The sequence below is a fragment of the Ochotona curzoniae genome, unplaced genomic scaffold, assembly GCF_017591425.1.
Source record: "Ochotona curzoniae isolate NIBS_2020 unplaced genomic scaffold, NIBS_Ocur_1.0 contig_4754, whole genome shotgun sequence".
Taxonomy (NCBI): Eukaryota; Metazoa; Chordata; class Mammalia; order Lagomorpha; family Ochotonidae; genus Ochotona; species Ochotona curzoniae.
Genome location: NW_024466378.1, coordinates 646,142 through 670,460, shown reverse-complemented (window position 1 = coordinate 670,460; position 24,319 = coordinate 646,142). Strand labels below are relative to the sequence as shown.

The 24,319-nt window shown below is 43.4% G+C and overlaps 1 protein-coding gene across 1 annotated transcript in view; it reads right to left on the bottom strand.

Annotated features, from left to right (window-relative positions):
• Positions 1 to 21,037, bottom strand: part of DPT (dermatopontin) — a 30,608-nt gene extending 9,571 nt beyond the window's left edge. The window contains exons 1-2 of the mRNA XM_040987534.1: positions 20,641 to 21,037; positions 7,859 to 7,984 (exon numbers count right to left, since the gene is read on the bottom strand). Coding sequence (XP_040843468.1) covers positions 7,859 to 7,984; positions 20,641 to 20,948 — 434 coding nt within the window. The 5' untranslated portion in view covers positions 20,949 to 21,037. The remainder of the gene's footprint in view (positions 1 to 7,858; positions 7,985 to 20,640) is intronic.
• Between the last annotated feature and the right edge of the window lie 3,282 nt (positions 21,038 to 24,319).

The window sequence follows — 24,319 nt, the reverse complement described above, 5'->3', positions numbered from 1 at the left end:
GCCTTGGGATAGGCAGTAATTAGATAACCAGCCATCTCTCTGAAAGTTTTGCTTTTGAAGTTTGAGCACCGGGAGGAAGGCATTGCTCATACACAGCCAGCATGCACATGACACAGTCATTAGGAGAGCCACTCCAGCTGATGAAAGCAGTGACTGATGTTGCTTTGGCTCTGAGGGCTATTTATGCCAGATTTGAACACTTTGTACAAAACACAGTGCAAGTTAGTTAGTTTAGTGCAGAGTCATCTAAAGTCCATACAAATGCCTTTAAAATATGACATCCAGTACTCTGTCACTGAAATGTAGATGCATCCATCTGGGTAATAACTGCTTCCAACTTGCTCAGAGGAGCCAGCCTAGAAGCCACGCTCTTCATCAGGGCTCTGGGCTAATGTGGCAGGAAGACCTGGTCACACTACAACGCAGTGGCCTGTCCCGTCATTCCTGTCCTTAACATACCACCTTGTTACAATTACAGGGAGTGGTGCTGTATTAAAAGCTGGGTGATGAGGAGAGGAGTTAATGATTAGCCTTAAAGAGAATGTTCCCACTAATCAGTTTGATCATTATTGTTGTTGACTAGGACTATCCAGAAGTTAAATAGAACCCAGGGTCTGAGGGCCATTAAATCTCAGGATTGGCAGAAAATAAACAGCTTCTAGGTAGATTCCTGATTCACTTAAATGAAAGTACATTGTTGAACATACAAAAAAGACCCTGGGCCAGGAGAAGTGTTTGCAGAAGGAGGGAATTACTCAGTTTAGAAACAATAGTTTCAGACACAGTTTCCTCTCAAATGGGAGAGCTTCTGGGACACGGCTCGCAGGCTTCGAGATGTTTGGAGAGCAAGGAACTATTACTAACAGTCTCTGAAGGGTCATGACTGTTTCAGTGATGTGTTTGTGGCATGCGGCCATTGGGCTCAGAATTTGAATTCTCATCTATAAATAATTATGCATAAAATGGACTGATTCCACCAGTCCAGTTGAGTAACGGCATGACCGCATGCAACAGGAATTTGCTCTCTCTCCAGCGTTCAAAGAGGCTGTCATGTTCCAGGAGCAACTGCACAGAGAGCAAGGCTCCCACCAAGTCAACAAAACGCACACTCATCTGGGAGTGGGTAGGATGACGCGTTCTTCTCCAGTCCTGAGTGCTGTTATTTCCGAGTCCCCCAAAAGCTCACCAGCCCAGAGACGCTAGACACTCACATAGCTAATGCACAACCGTGTTAGGTTGCACAGTTTTTTTCAAAGCAAGTCAGGAAAAATGTGGGCCCCAACCCCATGGGTCCATTTCCCGGGGAGGTAACTCAAGCTGGTTAAAAGTTACGAGAGAACATTTCAAACAGGGGGTTATCAGCACTTCCTTGATAGGTTTGGGAAAATTATTCTCATCTCTCTCGGTAAAGCTGTTAAAAGGAGGAAGGAAGTTATCATCCACTATAAAAGACATCATGTCAATAGAAGGTTTCACCATTGTTTTCATTCTTAAGGCTGTGTAAGATTCTGTTGGGCCAATATGCTGGGTTGCTGAAAGAAGAGGACCTAATTTATACCCCCGGAGGCCTCTTTCAGTTTGGGAAAATATATACTGTAATGTCATGACTCAAGTAATTTAAAGACGTCACTAAAATGTCTAGACACACCGATGGGATAATGACTCATGCATAGGGTACGAAGAGGCGTACTGCAATCTTGCTTTGCTGTTTCTCTAAGATTTTCTTAAGAAAAGGACCATTTTCTTTGGCAACCCTGAAAACACTCAGCTCTAACACCATGTTCTCAGAAATACAGCCAGGCAAGATGAGCTACACCTTGGGAGGACTCGCTTCCAAACTGACTGCCATGTCTGAGCAACCCTCTCCTCTTTCCTGTACCTTCTGGTTCTCCCAGGAGACGTGACAAGTCTGCGTGGTGAGTTGAAGAGAGGAAAGGATGGGGTGGGAATGGTTGCAGACCAAGGCAGCAGAGACCAAGCTGAAATACAAGTGTCTCCAAACACTGAAGAAAAACATCCACCTGTGTCATTCTATCATCATGGCACTTCGTTTTCGTACATGTGTTTATATTCTCATACTCATTAATTTCTCGGAATCTTGGTTGGTGATCTGAATTTGTGGGATCTATAAAGTAAGTTATGTTTTTTTTTAAAATCAAATTTTTTAAAAAAGATTTATTTTATTATTTTTATTGGAAAGGCAGATATACAGAGAGGAGAGACAGAGAGGAAGATCTTCCGTTCGATGATTCACTCCCCAAGTGAGTGCAACGGCCGATGCTATGCTGATCCGAAGCCAGGAGCCTCTTCCGGGTCTCCCACACAGGTGCAGGTCCCAAAGCTTTGGGCCGTCCTCGACTGCTTTCCCAGGCCACAAGCAGGGAGCTGGAAGGGAAGCGGGGCTGCCGGGATTAGAACCGGCGCCCATATGGGATCCCGGGCGTGCAAGGCGAGGACCTTAACCACTTGCGCCGCCAAGTTATGTTTCTGTTAAAGATGTATTTTATGTATTTCAAAAGGCGAGAGGGAGACATGGAGAGAGAGAAAGAAATTTTTCCATCTGCTGGGTTACTCTCCAAATAGTTGCAATGGCTGGGGCTGAGTCAGGATGAAACCAGTGACCCGGATTCCTACTCTGGTCTCTCACATGGGTAGAAGGGTCCAAATACTTGGGTCATTTTCCGTTGCCTTTGCACGTGTGTTAGCAGGGAGCTGGATAGGAAGGTAGCAGCCTGGTCATGAACTGGCACTCATATGGGATACCCGTGTCCTAAGTGGTAAATAATGTGCTGTGGCGCTATACTGATCATCTTAAAAGCAATTTCTAAAGTGTGAGAGAAGAAACCCAACAATGCGAGGAGTGTGATAACCCTGCCCTTTGAATCCACCTGCGACATTAGGTTACCTAGCTTGTGGCCTGTGAAGCCTTGAACCAGCCTCCACGAGGCCTCAGGAACACTGAGGTATACTTAGCCCACCAGTGGGATTTGAGAAACAAAGACCTGTCCTTTTCAAACCCCAGCCTCAAAACCACAATGAGAAACTTCAGGCAGCAATGCTCAAAGACAAATATAGGAATCCATGGGCTATGTGGATTCAAGGAAGATTCAGATGTTTTCCCCTTTATCTCACCCTTATTTCCACTCACTCCCCACCTCTGCCATGTGAGAGCTTTTAAAACACCAGTTTCTTGCATGACAGATAGCCAAAGCCTTGAACCTGAGATAACTCCCTGTTGTTCTCTTTGGGAAGTGGCCATGACCACCTGGCTCCAGACAGGGCAGACTCTCCCATTCATTTTGAAGGCTACTTTGGGCCTTGTTGTGAAGAGGAATGCAATGGCTCGTTCCTTCTCTGCTAGGGGAAGGATACTTCAGTGTCTCCCAGTTGACTGTCCACCTAGACATGGTCCTTCCTCGGCAGAAACATTTCCAGTTGTAAGTTCTGCTCCCAGGCCCAGCGGCGTGGCCTAGCAGCTAAAGTCCTCGCCTTGAACGTGCCCCCGGGATCCCATATGGGCACCGGTTCTAATCCCGGCAGCTCCACTTCCCATCCAGTTCCCTGCTTGTGGCCTGGGAAAGCAGTCGAGGACAGCCCAAAGCTTTGGGACCCTGCACCCGTGTGGGATACCTGGAAGAAGTTCCTGGATCCTGGCTTCAGATTGGCATAGCATTGGCAGTTGTGAGTGAATCATTGGATGAAAGATCTTCCTCTCTGTCTCTCCTCCTCTCTGTATATCTGACTTTGTAATAAATAAATAAATCCTTAAAACAAACAAACAAACAAACAAATAAACAAACACGTTCTACTCCCTGCAGGATGATCTGACACCTAGCATATCTCTGCCTTTGAAAGCAGATGCTGGGTCTCTCCTCCAGCTTGGAAGGTGAGCTAGTTTCATGTGATCATATACAACAGCGGTTTGCGGTATAAACATCTCATTGAAGTATCACAGCAAAACAGGGGAGTTAAGTGAATACTTACTCACTTATTCATCCAACAAATGTTAGTGTGTGCTTGACATTATTTAAAGGCTTGGAACAGAAATCAGTGAGTGACACAGTGAATTAAGCCTTTGCTGTGATGCCAGCATGCCACATCAGATGTCAAATTCAAACCCTGACTATTCTGCTTCCTTCCTGCCTTATCCGGTTCTGGTCATTGTGGCCGTTTGGAGAGCAAATCAACAGCTTAAAGCTGTCTTTGTCCTCTTCCTCTTTTTCTGTCATCTTGCCTTTCAAATAAATAAAATGAAATCTGAAAAAACAGGCTTGGTACACATCAGTACAATGATTTGTATTTATGTAGAGCTTATATACTAGAACAGATGTGGGAAGGAAACTAAAAACATATTTTTTTTCCAGACTTATTTACTTTTATTGAAAAGGCAGATGTACAGAGAGGAGAAATGCAAAAATATCTTCCATCTGCTTGTTCACTCCCTAAATGATCACAATGGCTAGAGTTGACCTAATCTAAAGCCAGGAACCAGGCGCTTCATCTGGGTCACTCATGCAGGTGAAGGGTCCAAGGCTTTGGGCTATCCTCTACTGCTTTTCTACTCCATAACTGGGGAACTGGGTGGGACGTGGAGCAGCCAGGACACAAATTGACGCTTGCAAGTGGAGTGTTAGTCAATTGAGCCATCTCATCGCCTCCCTCCACCCCTCCAATTTTTTAAGGAGGTAAGAAAATGCTATTTTCTGGATCACTTCACTTTATTTGCATACCATGTCGAGTCATCTCTTGAACGTTCTCTCCACAATGGTCAAGAAAACTTCATGTTTATAACACTACTATGGACCCTAAAAATATTTTGACCAATGAGTCCCTCTATCCTACAGACACTCCAGGAAAAGACAGTACTCAGAAGTAGTCAATAGGCAGAGAAAGTACTGTCACAGGGACTTTCGGAGGGCAGGGGGACAGGCCACCCTTGGTTGGGGCCACAGGTGCCCAGGTATGGTCATTCTCTCCATCCTCACCACTGAAACCAATTCATGGCTGCTTTCTCCATGTCCACTTCCTCTCCTGCGCCTGAACACATTCTAGGTGGCCACCCAGGGCACCTCTAATCCTGATGTGCACCCTTGGAGCCTGACCACGGGGAAGCCTTGCTATGGTGGTACATGAATTAATTGCATGTGTTTGCTCTTTCTGACAGTTTATTTACATTTCAGCTGAATTTGAACCCTTAAAAACCACGGAGACTGAATTGCTGGTAGGTGGTGTTGTCCTATCTGTCAGAGTGGAGAAGAGATCTGGGAAGGCCACGCGTCTCACGTCACAGGGCTGACTCCTGCTTTGTTTCCCTTCTCTTCGGGCCAACCTATCTTCAGATATTTTAATCGCAGTTTGGAGGCAGTTGCAGTATCTGGACTGCTTTGTGCAAAAGCACCGTTGGAATTAAGAAACATGTGAGGATTAAAGGTCTTTAAGTGCTGGGAGTTTCAGCTTGCAATGCAGGAATCTTACATCCAGGAAAGGTCTGTGGAGAGCTGGAAAATTCCTGAAATTCTCCATAATGTTGTATAAACAAATTTCAATGCATTTACCCCGAAGGCAAAATCACTTGTTTTCATCAATTCTTAAATATTTTGGAGACCCATAAGAAGAGACCGTCATTTTAAGTGAGATACTTGAGGCTACTAAAGAAGTAAAATGATTAAATAGAGACAGCGCAGTTACAGTGTAGAGGGCCCTGTCATCATTAAAGTTGGCTTCAATGTTGACTCACCATTTTTTATATCCTCACAGTAATGAGGCTGAGCGCCTAGCAACAGAGACCCACATCTGCTTCATTCCCACCCATGTTGGAGACTGGCACTGAGCAGTGGAATGCTGGCTTTGGCCTCATCCAGCCCTTGCTATTGTGCCATTTGGAGAATAAATCAGCAGATGCAAGACCTCCCTTTCTGTCTGTCTCTCCCCTGCCCCAGCCTGTCTTCTGCTTTTCAAATAAGTAACATGTATGATTAAAATAATAGAGTGTGGAAGGGAGAAAAAGGAGGGCAGAGAGAGTCAAGAGGCTCCAGTACAGAAATTAGAACTCGGGACTGGTGTGATGGCTCAACTGGCTTAAGCCTTTGCCTGCAAGTGCTGGTATCCCATATAGGTCCCAATTCATGTCCGGGCTACTCTGCTTCCCATCCACCTCTCTTCTATGGTCTGGGGAAGCAGCAGAGGATGGCCCAAAGTCTGTGACCCTGGATTTGCATAGGAGACCTGAAAGAGTCTCATGGCTTCACATCTGGCTGTTGTGATCATTTGGGCAGTGAACCAATGGATGAAAGATCTTTGTCTCTGCTTTTCTCTGTAAAAGTAAATAAATAAATCTTTAAAAAAAAAAGAAAAGAAACTTGAATTCAAATTTATGTGGCACACACCAACTCTCCTTCCACGAATCCTCAGGTGTGTGATTCAGGAGCTGCCACACGCTATCATCAACCCTATTCGTGCCTGCTCTCCGGCTGTGGTGGAGTAAGAACTGCTTTGTGGTTTTGGAGAGTGGGGGTGGGGATTTCCTGGTCTAATCACACACCTATAGGTGCTGGTTAATGTAGAGCTCTGAGTTTACTGTTTATTTTCCCTAAAACATTAAGCTTTGGAACTGGTGTCTCTAGAGACACAGTGCCCACTTGGGCTTCTGCACGTCCTTGACGTCTGACTGAAGAGAGGCATAACCTCTCTTTATGCATAACCAGTTTTTCCATAGAACAGATTGCTGGGAGATAAATCAGTTGAGGAAGTAAACTTGAAATGTGACACTTCAGGATCCTTCTGCTGAGACAGACGTGCTTGATTGGATTGCAGATGAAAGAACTCAGAACATGCTCTGTTATCAGCACCAAGTGTACGTTGACAGGGACACAAATGTATACATACTTCTCCATTCTGTTGGAGATCCAGGTCAGGAACTTTTGCAATGCACCCAGGGATTATGGGAGGGAACAAATTATCAGGGGCTGTAACTATAAAGTAATTCAGAAAATAGCAGTTTTAATTTTTTTTCTGCCTGTAACTCTATACTAGACTCTGATCAATGACAGGGTTGTTTCTTAAGGAGGAGCTACGAGGAAACAGGCTTCCAAATAAGTGCTGCGGCCTTTGATGTGACGTGTACCATAGATGGGAACAAAGCCCTGGCTCAGAGTCAGAGGGTGTCAGCTCAGGATCTGACATTCCTATGCTGCAGCTGGGTGACTTTCCGCCAGTCATGGCTCTACTCTATGGGTCTGGATCCTTTTCTGACATGACAAAGGGTTAGGAACATTGGATTGGATCAGTTATGAGGCCCCTCCCAATGTGAACATTCCTGTAACTCATTCATCCCCTCATCCATTCTCTTCTATGTACCAGCTGCTGTACTTCCAGTGTGTGTGTTTTATAGGCATTGGAGTTTATTCCCGACTCTTCTTCCCTCCCCGTTGCCCTTCCCACTATTTGTCTCCATGTTCTCACAAAAGCCTAGCAATTCAGTGCACAGTTACAAGTTTAACTTTCTGGTGTTAACTACATTATGACATAGGAAAGGTTAGGAAACAGTATCACAATGTAAAGGTATATTTATATGTGTCATTGGGAGTCCTGTTATAATTCCAGAATAAAGACTCATTCTCTATAGTACCTTTACTTCCTTGTATGCTAATCTCCCTTGTACACTTCATATCTGCGTGAGTGTGTGTGTGTGTAGAGAGAGAGAGAGAGAGAATGGGAGAGAGAGAACTGTGCATATTAGTTGTTTTATACTGGAATCCAATATGTTGGACACAACAAGCTTATCTGAAGCCAGAGCCTCCCATAGCCTCCTTTCTCAGTTCCAGGAGTCACAAGCAGTCAGATGTGACCCTCCACTCACCAGCAGGAATATGGACACCTCTTGCTGTAGCGACAGCAATAGAATTGCCACTCACGATCCAGCACTGACTCGAAATAGCGGCTCTGGAATCCTGCCACCAGGCCATTGTTGGAACATGTCTGGTACCTACAGAGAAAAGAATAACCTTCATGAACCAGAGGTCAATGGTACATAAGTGGATGCCATCCCAAGACCCCATCTGTCATGGTCACATGTTTCTTCATTGACCTAGATTCCTGACAAATTATCCCATTTTCATATAAATAATAAAGACACAATTATAATGATAGAAATGCCATTTAATCATATTAAAATTCAATTGGCAAGAATCTTTCAACTGAAGGAAATTTGGGAACAGCATCCCTGATACACTGCTGTGGAGGTTTAGTTAGGTGGATAGAATGTCAACTTTTATCCTGAGAGCTTTGCAACACAGGATTGCACTCTTCAGATCATTCAAAACAAAAGATAATGTGATTTGTTTTTACGCAGCTTTAAGGTAAAGCACAACAAACTGGTGAAGTTCAAATATACATTTTTTTCTGCTTAAGAATGGAGTCACAGAAATGTGTGATGATCCCCTCCACCCCCACACAGCATGTGAACCCCAAACGGAGCACTGATTTGTCAGGGCCACTCTGGTGCTCACAGCTGCTCCAGGGATCTTTCTGCCACCCTCTAGACCACAAGCTCCATGCAGTCAGGGTGAGGAGGGAATTGGCTCACTGTCCTCAGCGCTTACTGAGGGTCCTGGCATTTGGAGGCTCTACTTAGAGTTACAACAGATCAACTGCACCCAAACCTCCTCCAAAGGGGCCTTTCCCATCCTGTTTAGTCCCAATTCTTCAAATACAGTACCCCTCTGCTCCAGTCCATAACCAAGAAAAAATTTTCACAGTTGAATTTTCCATTCAACTGTGCTGCTGGCTTAGCAATAAGCCCTGTTTCTCTTCACAGCATCTTACTAGCTAAACATTGGCCCAGAGCAGTGCTATCATTTCATCCTTTGGTCAACTTCCAATACACTTCGCCCGTTTCTGTCCCAAGCCCCATGGTGCCTTCGGTGCCTTGTGGATGCCCCCTTGTAGATGGGCAAGGATGCAGTTCTCTTCCTGTTCACAGTAGACTCCCACTTTGTGTGGCAAGTTTGCTCATAAGCTCAGGCCATTTCTGGTTGCTGAAGCTGAATACCACAGACTGGCTAATGTATAAAGAACAAAAGGTTCAGGAGTTGGGGATTCCAAGAGCACATCCCTGGTACTGGCTTAGCATCTGGTAAGGGCTTTCTTGCTGATAGTAACTTGGCCAAGTGCATCACATGATTAGACCGCCAAGTGTGCCAGCTCAAGGCTCTTCCTCTTCTTATGAAGTTGAGCGTGATATCATGAAGCCCTCCCTCATTCTCATGAAACCCTTCCCATTCTTATCACCAGTGTAAGGCTCTGCCTCCAGAAACTCTTTCTATATGGACTTGGAGATTAAGTTTCCAACCTCTTTGGATAATGTATTTAAGCACGGTGCAAGCCCTTCCTGCTATGTCCATTGAGTCAATCACCGTTCTAAGTCAGCAGGGCAAGCAGCTGTCAATACAGCACAGCCTGATAACTGCTGGAGTATAACCTCATTTTTTGAGTAGAGATAAGTTTCCAGAAAAGGTAACAGATAAGGGAAGAATAATGACATTAGGTAAGAATAACAGTGCAGGCTACCGATAGAGAGCATGTTGGCAAAATAAGCCATAACATTGTCAGCAATGGGATTTGATTTTGCATTTTCTTATGATGAGAAATACATTTGTTGATCCGATAAAACTAGATACTAAAGTCTCTTGCTCAGCTCTTGTTGGAAACCATCCGTCCTTTTCATTCATTTTTTCGCTCGTATGTTCAAATACGCATTTGTTTATTCCCTTATCCATGCAGCAACTTATACTGTGCTGCTACTCTGTGTCACTTTACTGATGTGCTGAGAAATGGGCTTGGAACTGGTCAACCATGCAAATCAGTTTGAATTTTCTATCCCCAGATCTCTCTTACCATAAAATAGAGCCCTTCCAGAGCTAAAATGAGTGGGGTTTCCAATTGATACGTGGAAGACTTCAGAAAGTTATTTCAGAATCGACTTAAAACTTAGACTTATTTTGGTGCAAAAGTTTTTGAAGTCCATACATGCAGAGAGTCTCCAAAAAGTTGATGAAAGTGTATATTATGAAAAAGTTACATGCACATTTCAAATCTTTTGGTAACAAAATAATCTTAACTTCAATTTTATTTTTCATGAACTTTTTGATGTCCTCTTGTGTTATTCTTTTGTTTTGATCTGTCTTGTGTACCCAGATCCCTAGAGAGGGCAGAGTTGCATTGGTGTTAAGATCCGTTAAGTAAAAAATAAATTCAGGGAAATAAGTTGTTTGATGGAGTAACAATTCTGAAGACAAGTCAAGTTCCATAAATTCCCCATCTACTGTCGGCCCGCCAGCTGACCCTACAGTCCTGAATAAGTATGAGTGCTGTTTTCTCAGGTGCCACCTCAGATACCAAGGCACCCAGAGAATTACTGCAATCTACAGATTGTTAGAGCTGAAGCACATATGGTGAATATTGGATAATTTAACCCCACTGTTTGCCTTGAGGGTCAGTTTGGTTTCCATAACATTTTGGTGCAAAGAAAATACTTGGAAGTTTGGTGGTATGAAAAAAACTATTTGCAGAATTGCTCTTTTTTTTTTTTTAAAGATTTGTTTTATTTTTTATTGGAAAGGCAGATAAACAGAGAGGAGAGACAGAGAGGAAGATCTTCCGTTCGACGATTCACTCCCCAAGTGAGTGCAACGACCAGTGCTATGCTGATCCGAAGCCAGGATCCAGGAACTTCTTCCGGGTCTCCCACGCAGGTGCAGGGTCCCAAAGTTTTGGGCCATCCTCGACTGCTTTCCCAGGCCACAGGCAGGGAGCTGGATGGGAAGCGGGGCTGCCGGGATTAGAACTGGCACTCATATGGGAACCCGGGCGTGCAAGGCGAGGACCTTAACCACTGCGCCACCGCGTCAGGCCCCAGGATTGCTCTTTATAGAGGTATATCTTCACACACCTAAGCGTGGGCTGTGTTGCTCGACTGGTGCACCACTGCTCATAGGTGTGTTATTCTGACAGGATTCATGGCCCTTCCTGGTCTTTGCTTCCTGGCCTAAAAAATGGGCTAAATAAATAAGCAAGCTAAATTATTAGTTATGGGCATTCGAATGAAAACTACTAAGTAAAAAAAAAAGCATATTAATTAAAACTGTTGCGATGACCAAATAAGAAAATGAGCATTGTTGAGAATACTATTGTTCAATGCAAGAATAAATGATTTATTGATGCATTATGCTCTCACTTTATGTACACATTCATCATCAGTAGAGTGTGAAAACAGCTCCTTGGCTCCCAGGCTGTCTGCCCCCTGAGCTGTTACTTCAGTTCCCCTGGAGTTGATTGTTTTACTAGTGCACTATGCACTTTGCAGCAGAGATGGGCATTGTTATTCCCTGCTCCCTGATAAAGTCCTTGAGGAAAGATATCATTTAATCTTCATGTTACATTCCCATCAGCGCCTGACACTGTTGTCTCAAAAATGTTTAAAAGGAAAAATAAATCAGCTAGTGACTAACTGGGATAATGTCACAGGATCAGAAGCAGAACTGACTCTCAAGTGCCCATCACTGAAAATCCATGAAAGATCCTGAAACTTCATCCATAGTTTCCATGAACTTGGGAAGGCATGATTCATCTTCCCGCTCTCCCTTAGGAGCCAGACTGCTCAGATAAGAGAGCACGAGGTGAATATAGCTTTGGGCTTTCATCTCCTCTATGCATCTTCTTCTCTTAAACACCTTTATAAAAGTGCATTAATTAACAGGTCTCACCTAACTATTGGCCCACAACTGTAAGATTTATCACACAGGAATCAAGGATGAGAGAGGAGATATGACCGGGAGCCTCTGAATGGGGTAGACTAGAAGAGTTATTGAGTTTACTTAAACTCAGTTTAAAAAGAAATAGTGATTTTGGACTCTGCAGCACCAGCTTGCTGTTGTTGCATAGTTTGCAGAAGACAGTATAAACCTGAGGCTGTAACTTTCCTGGTAAAAGTGACGTGTTTCTAGCTGATTCATTGGTATTGACTCCAGGGAACATTCCCTTGGAGTAAATGCACAGAGCCACCCAGCTTCCGAAAGTGTCTTTCTTCTACCCATCTCCACAGACATGTTCAAAGGCTGAGGCTCAATTCTTGTGTTATGAACTGGGGGTGGTGTGGTGATAGCACTGCTCCACCTGACACTAGACAATTTCTAGAAGAAAAATCCCAGTCAATTGCTCCTCCACTGGCAACAATACCTTCTATAGGCATCCTGAGAGACAGGCCATATGAAAAAGCAAAGCAGAAAGCCTTCTGGATCTACATGGTTGTGGGGAACCGTGCACTTGGGTTAGATGGCTTGGGTATGTGATGAGCACCACTCCTCAGTTAGCAAGGCTGTGAGGAGTTTCTAGCTGTGAGGCAAGGCCCAGCAGAATGTCTCTGGTCACCTCATTGCTGCCTCACCCATTGTATGGACACTCAATCACCTCTCTGATGCTTCATAGAATTCTCCTGAGGGTGTTGTTGTTTTTTTGTTAATGTGAAGTGATTCCTGTAACTGGTATGACACCTCAAATTGATCAATCATGTTATGATAAAAACACCTTTAGTAATGGTAAGGCAATGACACACAGTTAAAAGTATACAATAGTACAATTGAGCCCACTATGTTTCCAAACATCCTGTTATGTGCCCACTTTTGTCCTGAAGTTTGCCCTAGTATAAGTAATGTTTTCCTTAAGAAATGGCTTGATAACATCTTGCAACAGATGGCAATCATGGAGGTACAAAGAGTTTGTTTACCATACACCTTGAACTGTTACAACACATGATATGACACATTTTAGTTTCTTACCACAAAAAGCAAAAGTATATGGGGCATCTTTTATAAGGAAATAGATGTGAACCCCCTCAAAATGGTTTAAAAATCTTTATCTTATATTGGCACTTATATTTAGGGAAGGAAAACAGCTTATATAGATGAAAGAAAGTTTCTTGTAAAGGCCCTCTGTTTGTAGATTAGCTGAATTGCCTTGATCCCTTTCACTGCCCTTTAACAAAAGAACAAAAAACAATTGACTCAGCACTAGGTGAAGGTGACGGTAATTAACGCATGATTTGATTATAAGAATTAGCAAAGAATCTATGTTATATGCTTTTATAAATTCCTTTCATTTATGATCTTTTAATTCTGTACTCTTAATATTTAAGGCAATATTGGTTTGATTGTGTTTAGTAAAAACTGATTTTGAGTATAAGTAAACCACTTGTCACTATGTAACCACATGCGCCGCCAACCGTGGAGTTCCTGGCTTCAGCCAGGTGAGTGCAGGTTTCAATGAGTAATGGTTTGTTGAAAATATTTTCCCTAGGATTGTTTTTTGTATTCTCTTAACAATGAAGTGAAAATGAAACAATTGGATGTTGTGCAAAAGCTTGTGACGATTTGTGTATAAATAAAGAAGGCAACTTTTCTGAGTTGTCCATTATGAGCATCAAGCCAAAGTGGTCTGTTTCTTATCTCTTCCTATCATCTCACCAATCCATGCATCCTTTGCAAGCTCTCAGTCAGCTGGAGCTGGTCTCCAGCACATGGTGAAACACAGGGTTAGCAGGATGCGGAGGGAAGGAGCCCTGGATGAGTCATCTGCTGATCTGTCCTCTAGTGTGACTTTCAGGGGCTTTGGGCAGCCTCACCAGAAAGACACTGCAAGGATTCAGCTGATAAGGCTTGCAAAATATTTGGCTCAGAAGGCAATTAAAAGAGCAATGGTCCAAACCTCAGATGTGATTGAGGCCAAAGTTTATGTTCATGAGCTCTCAGGAAACAAGAAAATCACTTTAAGATTGTCCATCAGCTCTGCTCAGGTTTTCTCTCCACCGTCCGTATTCATCAAGTTCAGAGCCACTGGACAGGCAGAATGTACTGAGATCAGAATTGCTTTTGTCTGTGAACTCCTCTGTAGAGTTTCAATCTCTCCTTCTAATCCCTGTTGGTCTTGGTTCAAACTTCTAGCAATTTAGGGGTGAGGATGATTCAAGTATGGAACAGAAGGAAGGGGAGCAGTATTATCTTCACCAAAAAGCTCTCAAAATCACACACACAAAAATAGATGGGTTGGTTGTACTGGGTTTTTCCTCCACCTCTGCAAATACACTGATGTATTCCAAAGGCCATTACACTAGCCAGTCTACAACCCTACCCCAGATGGACTAGGGGATTAGTTCCTTATCATCACCAGCATTGCAGAGACTAGGCGGCACAGCCTCTCATCTCTCCCAAATTTCTTCTCCTCTGTCGCAAGCTTGACAAGGTCTTACACTTTACCTAAAGTATTTCAATCTTGCAGAGCAAGACTATGATTTGCATTAATTTTGTCTTCCTCAGTATAGCATGTGGAGATGTTATTAGGTGTTTGTAACATGGCCGGCAGGATTTTACAGTGTCCATTGTATTTCTGTAATTATTCACTAGAATTCACTTTATGCTTGGAGCTATCTGTGATCTAGAATCATGTTCTAGAGGACTGGTACTGATAAGCAGATATGTATATTGCTGTCGAAGGGAGCACTTGGTAAGCAGGGAGCACTTGATAACACTGATACTGGAGACAAGTGGCAGACAAAGACAGACAGGCACAGAAATAGGATCAGGTGGGGGAGACTAGGACAGTGAGGTGGCAAGGAGCAAAGATATGGCCACATGGGGCAAGTTTGCCTTATCCAGGGTTTTTTTAAAGTACTAGATTTCTCTTTTAAGTCAGGACATACTGATTCCTTTAAACTCACACTTTCTGCAGATACCCACTTTAAACAAATGGGAATGATAATTCCCACCCTGACTGTATTACGTGAAGATGCTACATATCACATGCTTAGCGTAGAGCCTGGCAAAAAGTATGTACTTAAAAGGCAAAAGAAATCACAGTTGTTATTTTACTATGACCATACATAGCTTGAATTTAACGCAAAGGGAAGCTACATTTTGGTTTCTAAAAACTGCTTTATATTAACACTGGAGCCCATGTGAGGACTGAATTCCCCAGTGGGACAATGAGACTAAAATAAAAAAGACATCAGAAAATAAAAGACAATCTGGGGGCTCTTTTTCCCAACGAAAGGTTCTTTCTTGGATGGTTCTGACTCGTACTGATGTTTTCACAAATTTCACACTAACATGTGCCCTAGTAGTCTCATGTTCGCATGGGGTGAACATTTGAATGCACACACCACAGCACATACGACTCAGCCTCCGGCCACTCTGATGGCCACATCTCTTTAAACTGGGTGGAGTGGAATACAGACTGCAGCCATGTAAGATTTCTGCTGTCTTCTCCACATCCAGGTATTTTTAAAAAAAGAAGTATTTATTTGCTTTGAAGGCAGAATTATAAGGAGAGACAGGAAGTGAGAGAAAGTGAAACAGAGAGAAATCTTCCCATCTCTAATTCACTCTCCAAATGGTTGCATGATCAAGGCTAGGACAGGCTGAGTCCAGGAATTAGGAACTCCACGTGGATTGCCCATGTGGTGGCAGGTGCCAAATACTGCCTACAAAAATGCATTAGGAGGGAGCTGGATCAGAAATGGACCAGCGAGAGCCTGAATTGGCATTCTGGTAAGGGATGCTGGTGTCACAGTGGTGGCTTATCATGATACACAACAACATCCTCTTCCCATACATATCCAGGGTTTAAGTCCGCTAGCTTGTCTATCAGATTCTGACAGTGAGGCACAAGTGACCTGTTGGATAGTGACCTGCATAAAAGACTGAGCACAGCATAGAGGGAGAACATCTTCTCCAAACACACATTGCTTATTCGTTTTGGAAGCATGCAGATGGCAACAACTCACTTAAAGGCCTCTGAGTAAATACAGATGATCTTGTAAGATATATTTATGTGCTGAGAGAAAGTTACTGGCATGCAGGCTCGAGCACAGCCATTCATCAAAGCCAGTTAGTACAGTGTTTGTTAACCAGGACATCCGATGTTACCTCAGTGTGTTTTAAAATGTGCATAATATAAGTTTGAGATTTAGAAGTTGTGACTGAATTATGCATCTTCAAAGTAAAACGGTATGTTTCAGAAGCTGTAACAAAGCAGCTTGGATTTCAGCCCCAGGTTTATTTTCTACCATTGCTATAGTTCTCATATGCACAAACCTTAGTTTGCACAAAACAGTTGTAATAGAAGTCATGAATGATCTTTATCAGGGACGTAGCATGAGCCAAACATTGTGCTCGGCACCAGGTATGCATTGACAATTGAATCATCAAAGCAATCGTATGAGGTTGACTTGTACGTTCACCTTCCTGCCATCATCATCATTTTGCATGCAACTAAATTCAGGTATTGAGTTGTTAAGTGATTTCGCTATGGACATACAGTCAGCAGTATACATATATAAAGGTCCTGCAACAGTTATTATCCATATATGCACTAAAGACGTACTATAAAAAGTAAGCATGGGTTTAAAAATTCTTTGCACCCCAACAAATTATTTTGGATCCCGTTTTCCCACAGATGTTTTGAAATATCCCTATTATTGCATTTAATTCTCATAGTTCTAGAGAATTGCCTTTGTAGGTCTTATATCTCCTCAGTCAGCAGGAGTTTCACAAAGGTGTAAGTGGGATTGCATTTTGAGAGTCTGATACCAGACTTTTGTAACTTCAAGATACCTCAAATAACCCCATTCCGGCCCTCCTCCAAAACCTCCCCACATGGAGGAAAGTATTCCAACACAGTGGAAATACATTATTGATTGGGAACATTATGTCTGGCAACTCCTTCACCCTGGGGAGTGAGCTTTGGCTATTCTTGCAAGTATAGCCAGCATTTTTTTCCCCAAAGCTCAAATTCCCCCAGACAATTGATTCCTGGTACTTGGCAGAATGACCTAATTGGATAGATGGCAAGAATCCCTGATCTGCCATAACCTGTTCTGTCTTATTGCCCTTAGAAGTTCTTCCACGGTTTTTGATGTCTTTCTTAGCTCGGCACTTGCTACAACTTCATTCAAGGCCAAAAATAACATTGTGATTCCACCTGTGGCTCAGTGGCATCAGATAGACTGGTTTGAGTTCTACCTTTAACATTCACTGACATGAATGGGAGCCCCCCATCTCCTCATCTGTACATGGAGACAGTAATTAACGCCTGTCTCCCTCTCTCCCTGTTGTGAACACTAAATGAGAACAGAACAACAGTCACTCCAGGGTAGAGCGCTTTTGAGTTCATCTTAATACTCCTAGAATCTGGCAAAGCTGGTTACATTAAGCATATAACAGTGAATGAATAAATGAATGAATGAGAGTTAGCAATATAGAACCTGTACTTTGGTAACGACTTCATCGTTTTGCCAAATTCCCTGTTTTTCTTGGCTTTAATTCCTAACATATGATATAAGAATGTTGTTGTAGATGACACCAGTGTCCCATGACACCGTACTGTGATGCTTGCTCTAGATTGAGATTTTTTTTTTATCTCTTCTGCTCTCCACTGTCACAATAGCATCCTTTAGCAGCATATAAAAAGAGCATCCATTTTTTTTCTTCCCAAATAAAAAACTGAATGCTCCAGGCCACAAAGCTGAGAGAAGACATAACCAGGAGCTAGAGTCAAGCCTACCTCGTTGTAAGATCAATGCTACTTCCATTACATGACACATAGATTAGCCTCAATAGAATAGCCCAGTTTCCTATTGCTCCACAGAGGACCACTGTATGTTGGCTTTTTTCCAACCCAAGTTAGAGAACATCTCCCAAGAATAACATGGGTGTATCCTGAGATGGTAAGAGGCCATGGGGAACCAGGCAAAGTCTTCTGGCAGCAGTTAGTCACAGAGGCCAGTATCCACACTGCAGATAAAGTAGCTGAAATGTGGGTCTCAGCATAGAGGCTATGACAAACGGCAGCATCATACACAGTCAGCCAAAATGGCAGCTCCTCCTAAAGTGAGTTCCCTATGAGCAGGTTCTGTTGGCTAATCCTAACTCTGCTGTCAATATCTGTTCAGGATTTTCTGTCCTTCCCTTCCTATCGCTCTTCAAACAAACCCTGTTATACAAGGCAGACAAACTGTACAACAGTATCACCAACTCCTCCTGCAGAACAGATTAAGAACTTGCAGCCAGTGGGAAGATGTAATTTCTCCCCAGTCTATGAGCAATTTCTTTCCTTCCAGATTTTTCCCCCGAGATGAGAGTCTGAACTCAGTCATAATCATCTAAACAACACGTTCCTGGTAATTCGTATCAGTCCCCAGGCATCTGAATGCTATTGCAAAGAAACAGTTTGGCATGCTGTGATTACCCAATCCTCTGATTATGAATGCATTGGGAGTGGAGGAGAGGCAGAAGAGCAGAAAAGGAGAAATTTCTCGAAGCTGCCCATCAAAGATGCAGAGGCAGAGAAAGCGGAAGTGACTCTGACCTGTCAGTCTTTCATTTCACTCCCCATGGGCCAAACAAGAGCATGACATTTCACCTTTCCTGCTTCGCTTTCCTTCAGATAGTTTGGGAGTACATGATGAATCAGCCACTGATTGGCAAGTATAAAACTAAACATGATTTCACTTGTTTATATCGGGGGGGAACAAGGAATAATAGCACGCATGAGAAAGCCAAGAACAACTTCAGAATGAACTGTAATTCTGTGGCACCTGCAGAGATCACACATTCTGATTTCTCATTTTGGAAAATGGAAGCCTACGGAGCTAAGCGACTGGGCTAAGGCCATTCTGTATGTCATTTTCACCAGATCCAAATGTGGGCGTCCTGATTGAGAGGTCGGGGCTCTTCCTTCAGAGCTGGAGAAATCATTGCTGAATGTGATGCTACTGAGACATACTGGAAGGGACCTCTGTCCGAATGGAGGTCCCTGGTATGAAGAAGAAGTGGGAATTTGAGGGAGAACTAGGTCATTTCCACCCTGAATTCTAGGCACTGGACCTGCGTGTGAGGGTATTTGGGCACTTTCCTCAAGTGTGTCTGGTCTTTGAGCCAGCTGTCTGTCTGGAGGAGTTTGGGATCAGGGAGTGTGCTTCCTCAATCAGCAGGGATAGATGAGGATGACTTATCAAAGGCTGTCCAACAACCCATAATCTCAGCTCTCTTACCCCTCATTGCCTATGTGACCCTGCTAGCTTAGTCCTTCCCCCAGTCATGAAATCATATCGTCCCTAGTCCCTTCAGAGCTAGGCTTCTGCCATGCTCTTGCAAAGTCCAGCTTCTCCCAGGATAAAGACATCTAGCCTATGTGGGGCTGTTGCCTGGATAGACTCAGCTGTTGAGCTGGGGGCTGACATTGAGTCAAGGCTGCAGGCTTTCAGAAACCTGTCCGGGTTGCTTAACACCCACTCGTTGGAGCCAAGCCTGGTTCTTGAACCAAATCTCCATTTCCCAATGGAGGAAATATTTAATCTCAATCCCTGGTCCTCTCTTTATAAAATGTGAATTTGTTCGCAGCTTGACATGAACTAATCCAAATAAACGATTTAGCGTAGTGGCTGCTCAAGGTAGACACTCAATCAAGACAGCTGCATTGTTGTCTAGAGGCCCCACCTCTCTGCTCTGGCTCTTCCACCCACCAGGATTTTTTTCTGTTTGGTCTTCCTGCCATTGTTTACATTTCTGACTGTGTTACCCTCAGCCTAAGCCTCATCACTCCCAACATCCAGTCTACCAAATGCCTCTTGGATTTCTTTAAAGTCCCATGTGTCTGGCTGCACAGATAGCACACGCAGCAACCTGCAGCAGGGCTTGCTACCTCTTCCAGGCTTCACTTTACTCTCTCCTCCAAGCCTCTGCAGTCCAGGTTCCATCCCGGTTGCTGTAAATAAACCAGGCAAGCTGTGAAAGGCTACAGAGATGGACTCCTGCGCCAGCTGTGAGGCTGAGACCTCTTAGAAATCACACTCCAAACAGAAGTGTAAGCTCAACCAAGTGTGTGCCACCAACTAGTGCAGAGTGCAGTCAGGCAAAGGCAGGGTTCTGTCTAAATACTTTTAGGAAATGTTTCCAGTCGTGGCAGCTACTTTAAATTCCAGCACAGAGAAGAATCTTAAGTCTCAAAATGAAGAGGGCACATTTTAACAAGTCAGCAGAGAATCGTTCAATTCTACTTCTTTCTGCTTCTATTGCTTTGTCTTCTTCTCCCCAAGAACTGCTTCTAAATCAATATTTCTCATACTTCTGTGCTGAGGGCCTGTTTGCTTTCCCCAAACTGTTGTGTACCCACATCTGTGTAAAGCAGGAGAAAGAAATTGCTACAAAATAAAAATGACATTTGGTTGTCACAGCAATGTTAAATTACTATAGTTTCTTAAATAGTCTCAATTTCTATACTTATCGCTTTGCAGTCTGATAAACATTGCACAGATGCACATCATCCTCTAGGTCCCACTGAGATTCAAGCTGCATCCAGAAGGAGCAGAACCCCAGAGCAGCCCATCTGCTGCAGACAACCCCGAGCCTCAACATTTGTCCTCTGATGTTGTTTCCTCTGCATCAGCTCTGCCCCACCCAGAACATGCAATGCCAAGCCAATAGGGGGTTGCGTATGCCCCGGCTTGGCTTTAGGTCCTATTGTTCCCTGAGAGTCTAACATCCCTCAGGACACTGAGATGTCCCCAACCCCAGTGTGGCGGCAGCTCCTTACCATTCCATGCCAGCTCTGTTGATCTCCTCCCACCAGCACTCCGTGGGCTCCCCGAGGCTCTGGGGTGTGGGCATACAGGCGTAGTTCCACTGTCTGTCAGAGCCTTCCTTCTTGCTGAAGATGCTCCTCACAGCCACCACCACCTGCCCATGTGGACATTGGTAGCTGAAGCCCTGGCGATTCAGATTCACCCACCCATCATCGCTGTAGTCTTGGTATTGCTGGTATGGGTATCCATAATAGTCACCATACTGGCCCCAGGCCGTGGTGATCAGGGGCAGAAGTGCCCACAAGAGAGAGAGGTCCATGCCTCCTGGGTTCTTGGCAAAACAATATCACCCTAGGTCTGCTGGGCTGACTTTTATGCAGCTGCAACAGACATGTGGCTTCCAGATGTAGGGGGAAAAGATCCAACTGCAGTGTGTCATTGCTTAAACAAAAGTTTTCCACGCTGAGAAACTGGCTGTAAGTATAATCAGCTTATTTTAAGGTGGAATTCAAGGAATATGTGAGGAACATGTCCACTGAAGAAACTCCCTGGAGAAAGAACAACTTTGCCGATAGTGTATAAAAACCAACTACTTCACATCCACCAGAAATGTTTTACACGAGAAACCCTGGGAGCAGCAGGTTTGTCCCTCTTCTCTTAGCATCTCATCCTTTTCTGTCCTACTCCCTTCCAATTAGCAAACTCTTGTATCTGCTCTCCAACGCTCTTTCTAGAATTTTAAAAATATTCAGGCAGTGAGCCCAAAGCACCAAAGTAATACGAGGAAGACATAGAAGTCAGATTTTTGCACAACTGCATAGTTTTTAAGTTCTCAGCCCAGTGTCTTTTTTTTTTTTTATTACATTTGATTTTATAACACAGTTTCATAGGCTTTAAGAATTCCCCCAACCCCTCCCTGTACCCTCTCCCTCCCCATGGTGGATTTCTCCACTTTGTTGCAGTATTACAGTTCAAATCCAATCATAATTCTTTGATTGCAAGCATGTACTTTGCATAGTATCCAGCATCTTGTTGTCCAGATAAATTCAACTGTTTCTTGGGGAGACCATCTCTGGTCTGAAGGCAGAGCTGGCAGAATATCATCCCGACCAATTAAAAGCCACAACATAACATCAACAACTGTTTACAACCTTATGGAGTTAAATGACATGGTATTGAGTGACCAATATGTTAGAAAATGCAAGTTCTTAACCACATCTGTGATTACTTCATTGGCATTTCAATTTTCGTTTATATACAACTGGCTGCTATACATCTTAAAATGGCTCTAGGGTACTATTCAGCTGTCACATCTGTTTTCATTTTTTGTATTTAGTAGTTTATAATGTTAAAGCATAATTTTTACTGAACGTGGTGGATTTTGGGATAGTCCATGTTGGCTTATAACTCTAACAAGGCATATGTCAACAGTGGAGGTGCAGAACAGTTTTAGGAGGGGTGTACAGAGAAATCTTCAATACTTTAGTGAGGAGTAACTTATGTTTTTATCCTACCTAGTAAGGTATATGTGAGTCCAGGCTAAATGTTTCCTGTTTGGTACTAAGCTTTCCTTGTTGTTCTCTATTTATTTAATCTAATTTTTTTTGCGGGGGAGAGGGGCTTTGGAGCAGCCCTGATGGTCATTGCAAGAGAGGGTGGGGATGCAAAGTTGGCACTAAGTAAGGACCAGAGAAAGCTTCACTCCCAATTCCTGAAGGAAGTGTGCTGTTCTGTTTCTGCAGACACATAATAAATATGAATGTTATATTCCCCCAGGTACCAGTCACAGCAGGATCACAGAAGAGTGACAGATGGTCTAGAGTTGAATCCAGTGTTAGATTCAGAATCCTGGATCTGTAAGCAAGACTAAGGACCTTCAAATGTTTCCTCAACCTTATTGATATATGAATTCACTCACTTTTTCTTTGTTGGAAGATATCCTGTATATGGTAGAATTTTTTAAAAGAGATTTATTCATTTATTTAAGAGGTATCTACAGAGAGAGTTATGGATAAGAGAAAGAAGTGGGGGGATGTTTCCATCCACTGGTTCACTTCCCAATGGCTGCAATGGCCAGCATTGGACAAGGTGGAAGAGCCAGGGAAACCATCTAGGTATCCCATGTGACAGGAAGGGGCCCAAACCCGTCTTCCGCTGATTTCCACATGTTTTATAGGGAGTTGGGTTGGAAGCAAAAAAGATGGCACTTAAACTGGCACTATATGGGATGCCATCATCCATACACAACACCATAACATGCTAGGTCCCAAGGTTGTTGTATAGCACCCCTGGTTTCTTTCTATAAGGTGCCAGGCACATTGCCATATTCATCTTACGACAATTAGAAGTGTCTTTAGACATTGCTAGTCCCCCGTTGCGGCCAAATCATCCTTGATTGAGAACTACTGTAATCTTTAATTTATCATCTATAAAATGGAAGATCATCACAATGCTACTACACACAGCAAAACTGTCATGTAAATCATTCCTGCAAAGCCCTTACTTTTCAAAGCATGTACTTACGGGTGCCCCCTAATTTGAAAGACTGAATTAGAGAAAGAAAAAGAGCTGGCCAGATTGTTGCAATGAACTGGACTGGGCCAGGCTGAAGCTAGGAATCACAAGCTTGTTCCAGTTCTCCCCTCCCACATAGGTGAAGGGGCCCAAGCAATTGGTCTGTCCTCTGCTCCTTTGCCAAGGTATTAACAGAGGGCTAGATTGGAAGTGGAGCAGCTGGGCTCCATCCGGCATTCATATGGGATGCTGGCATTTTAAGTGGCTGCTTAATCAACTGTACATAGCTCCAGCCCCCCACAAAGCCTTTATAATCTGAATAGCTTGATATAAATATACCCTGCTATTATGACCTCAGACAAACACCACAAGATAGAATTGAGGGGATCATCTTGCAGATCAGTGTAATGAGCAACCTGGGGGGCTCTGCGTGACAGCGGTGCATGCATGGGCAGATGAGAGACTTGAGGGTCTCCAGAATGAATGAGGCATGTAGGAGAGTGTTGTCATCACTCTCAGGGGCTCCATTCATCATCATGTGCACAAGTGTCAATGTGGCATCGGTTTCTGTGATGTATTTGTAGGGAGCACATGAAAAATAAGTTTGAGCACTAGGGGGAGAGTTATGAGAGGAGAATGTGAAACACAGACAGGTGCAGAAGCCATCCTGGTGAAGGAGATACTGATGAGGATGGGAAGCAGGATGGTGTCTCAAATGCAACTGGGGGTGGGGCAAAGTTACGCCAAAAGCTTAATTAGTTTCACAGAATCTCCAAGGTTAAAAGAAAATCTCAGATGTGCAGGTTCCTGGAGATATTGCTTTAGTATATAAAGTATGCTTTGCAAATGGAATATCAGGAATCAGAATACCTCTTGCAATCCGGAGCTCACAAACTGTTAGGGAAGATGTTGAATCTTCATTGGGGAGATTTGGATATGTGTAAGAGAAAAGAGAAAACAATTCAACCGGAAAACAATGAGTGGGAATGATTCTAAACCACATTTCCTGATTTTAAATGGGCTTTGTAAGTACTTAAAACTAAAGTTTATGCAGTAATAATAGTGTAGTATTTCAGATGTGCAGCACTGTGCATAATGTCTACAACCACACAATCTAACAGGAAGCCAGCACAAGCTACAATGGTTAGGGCTCAATAAAATTGAAGTCAGGATCCA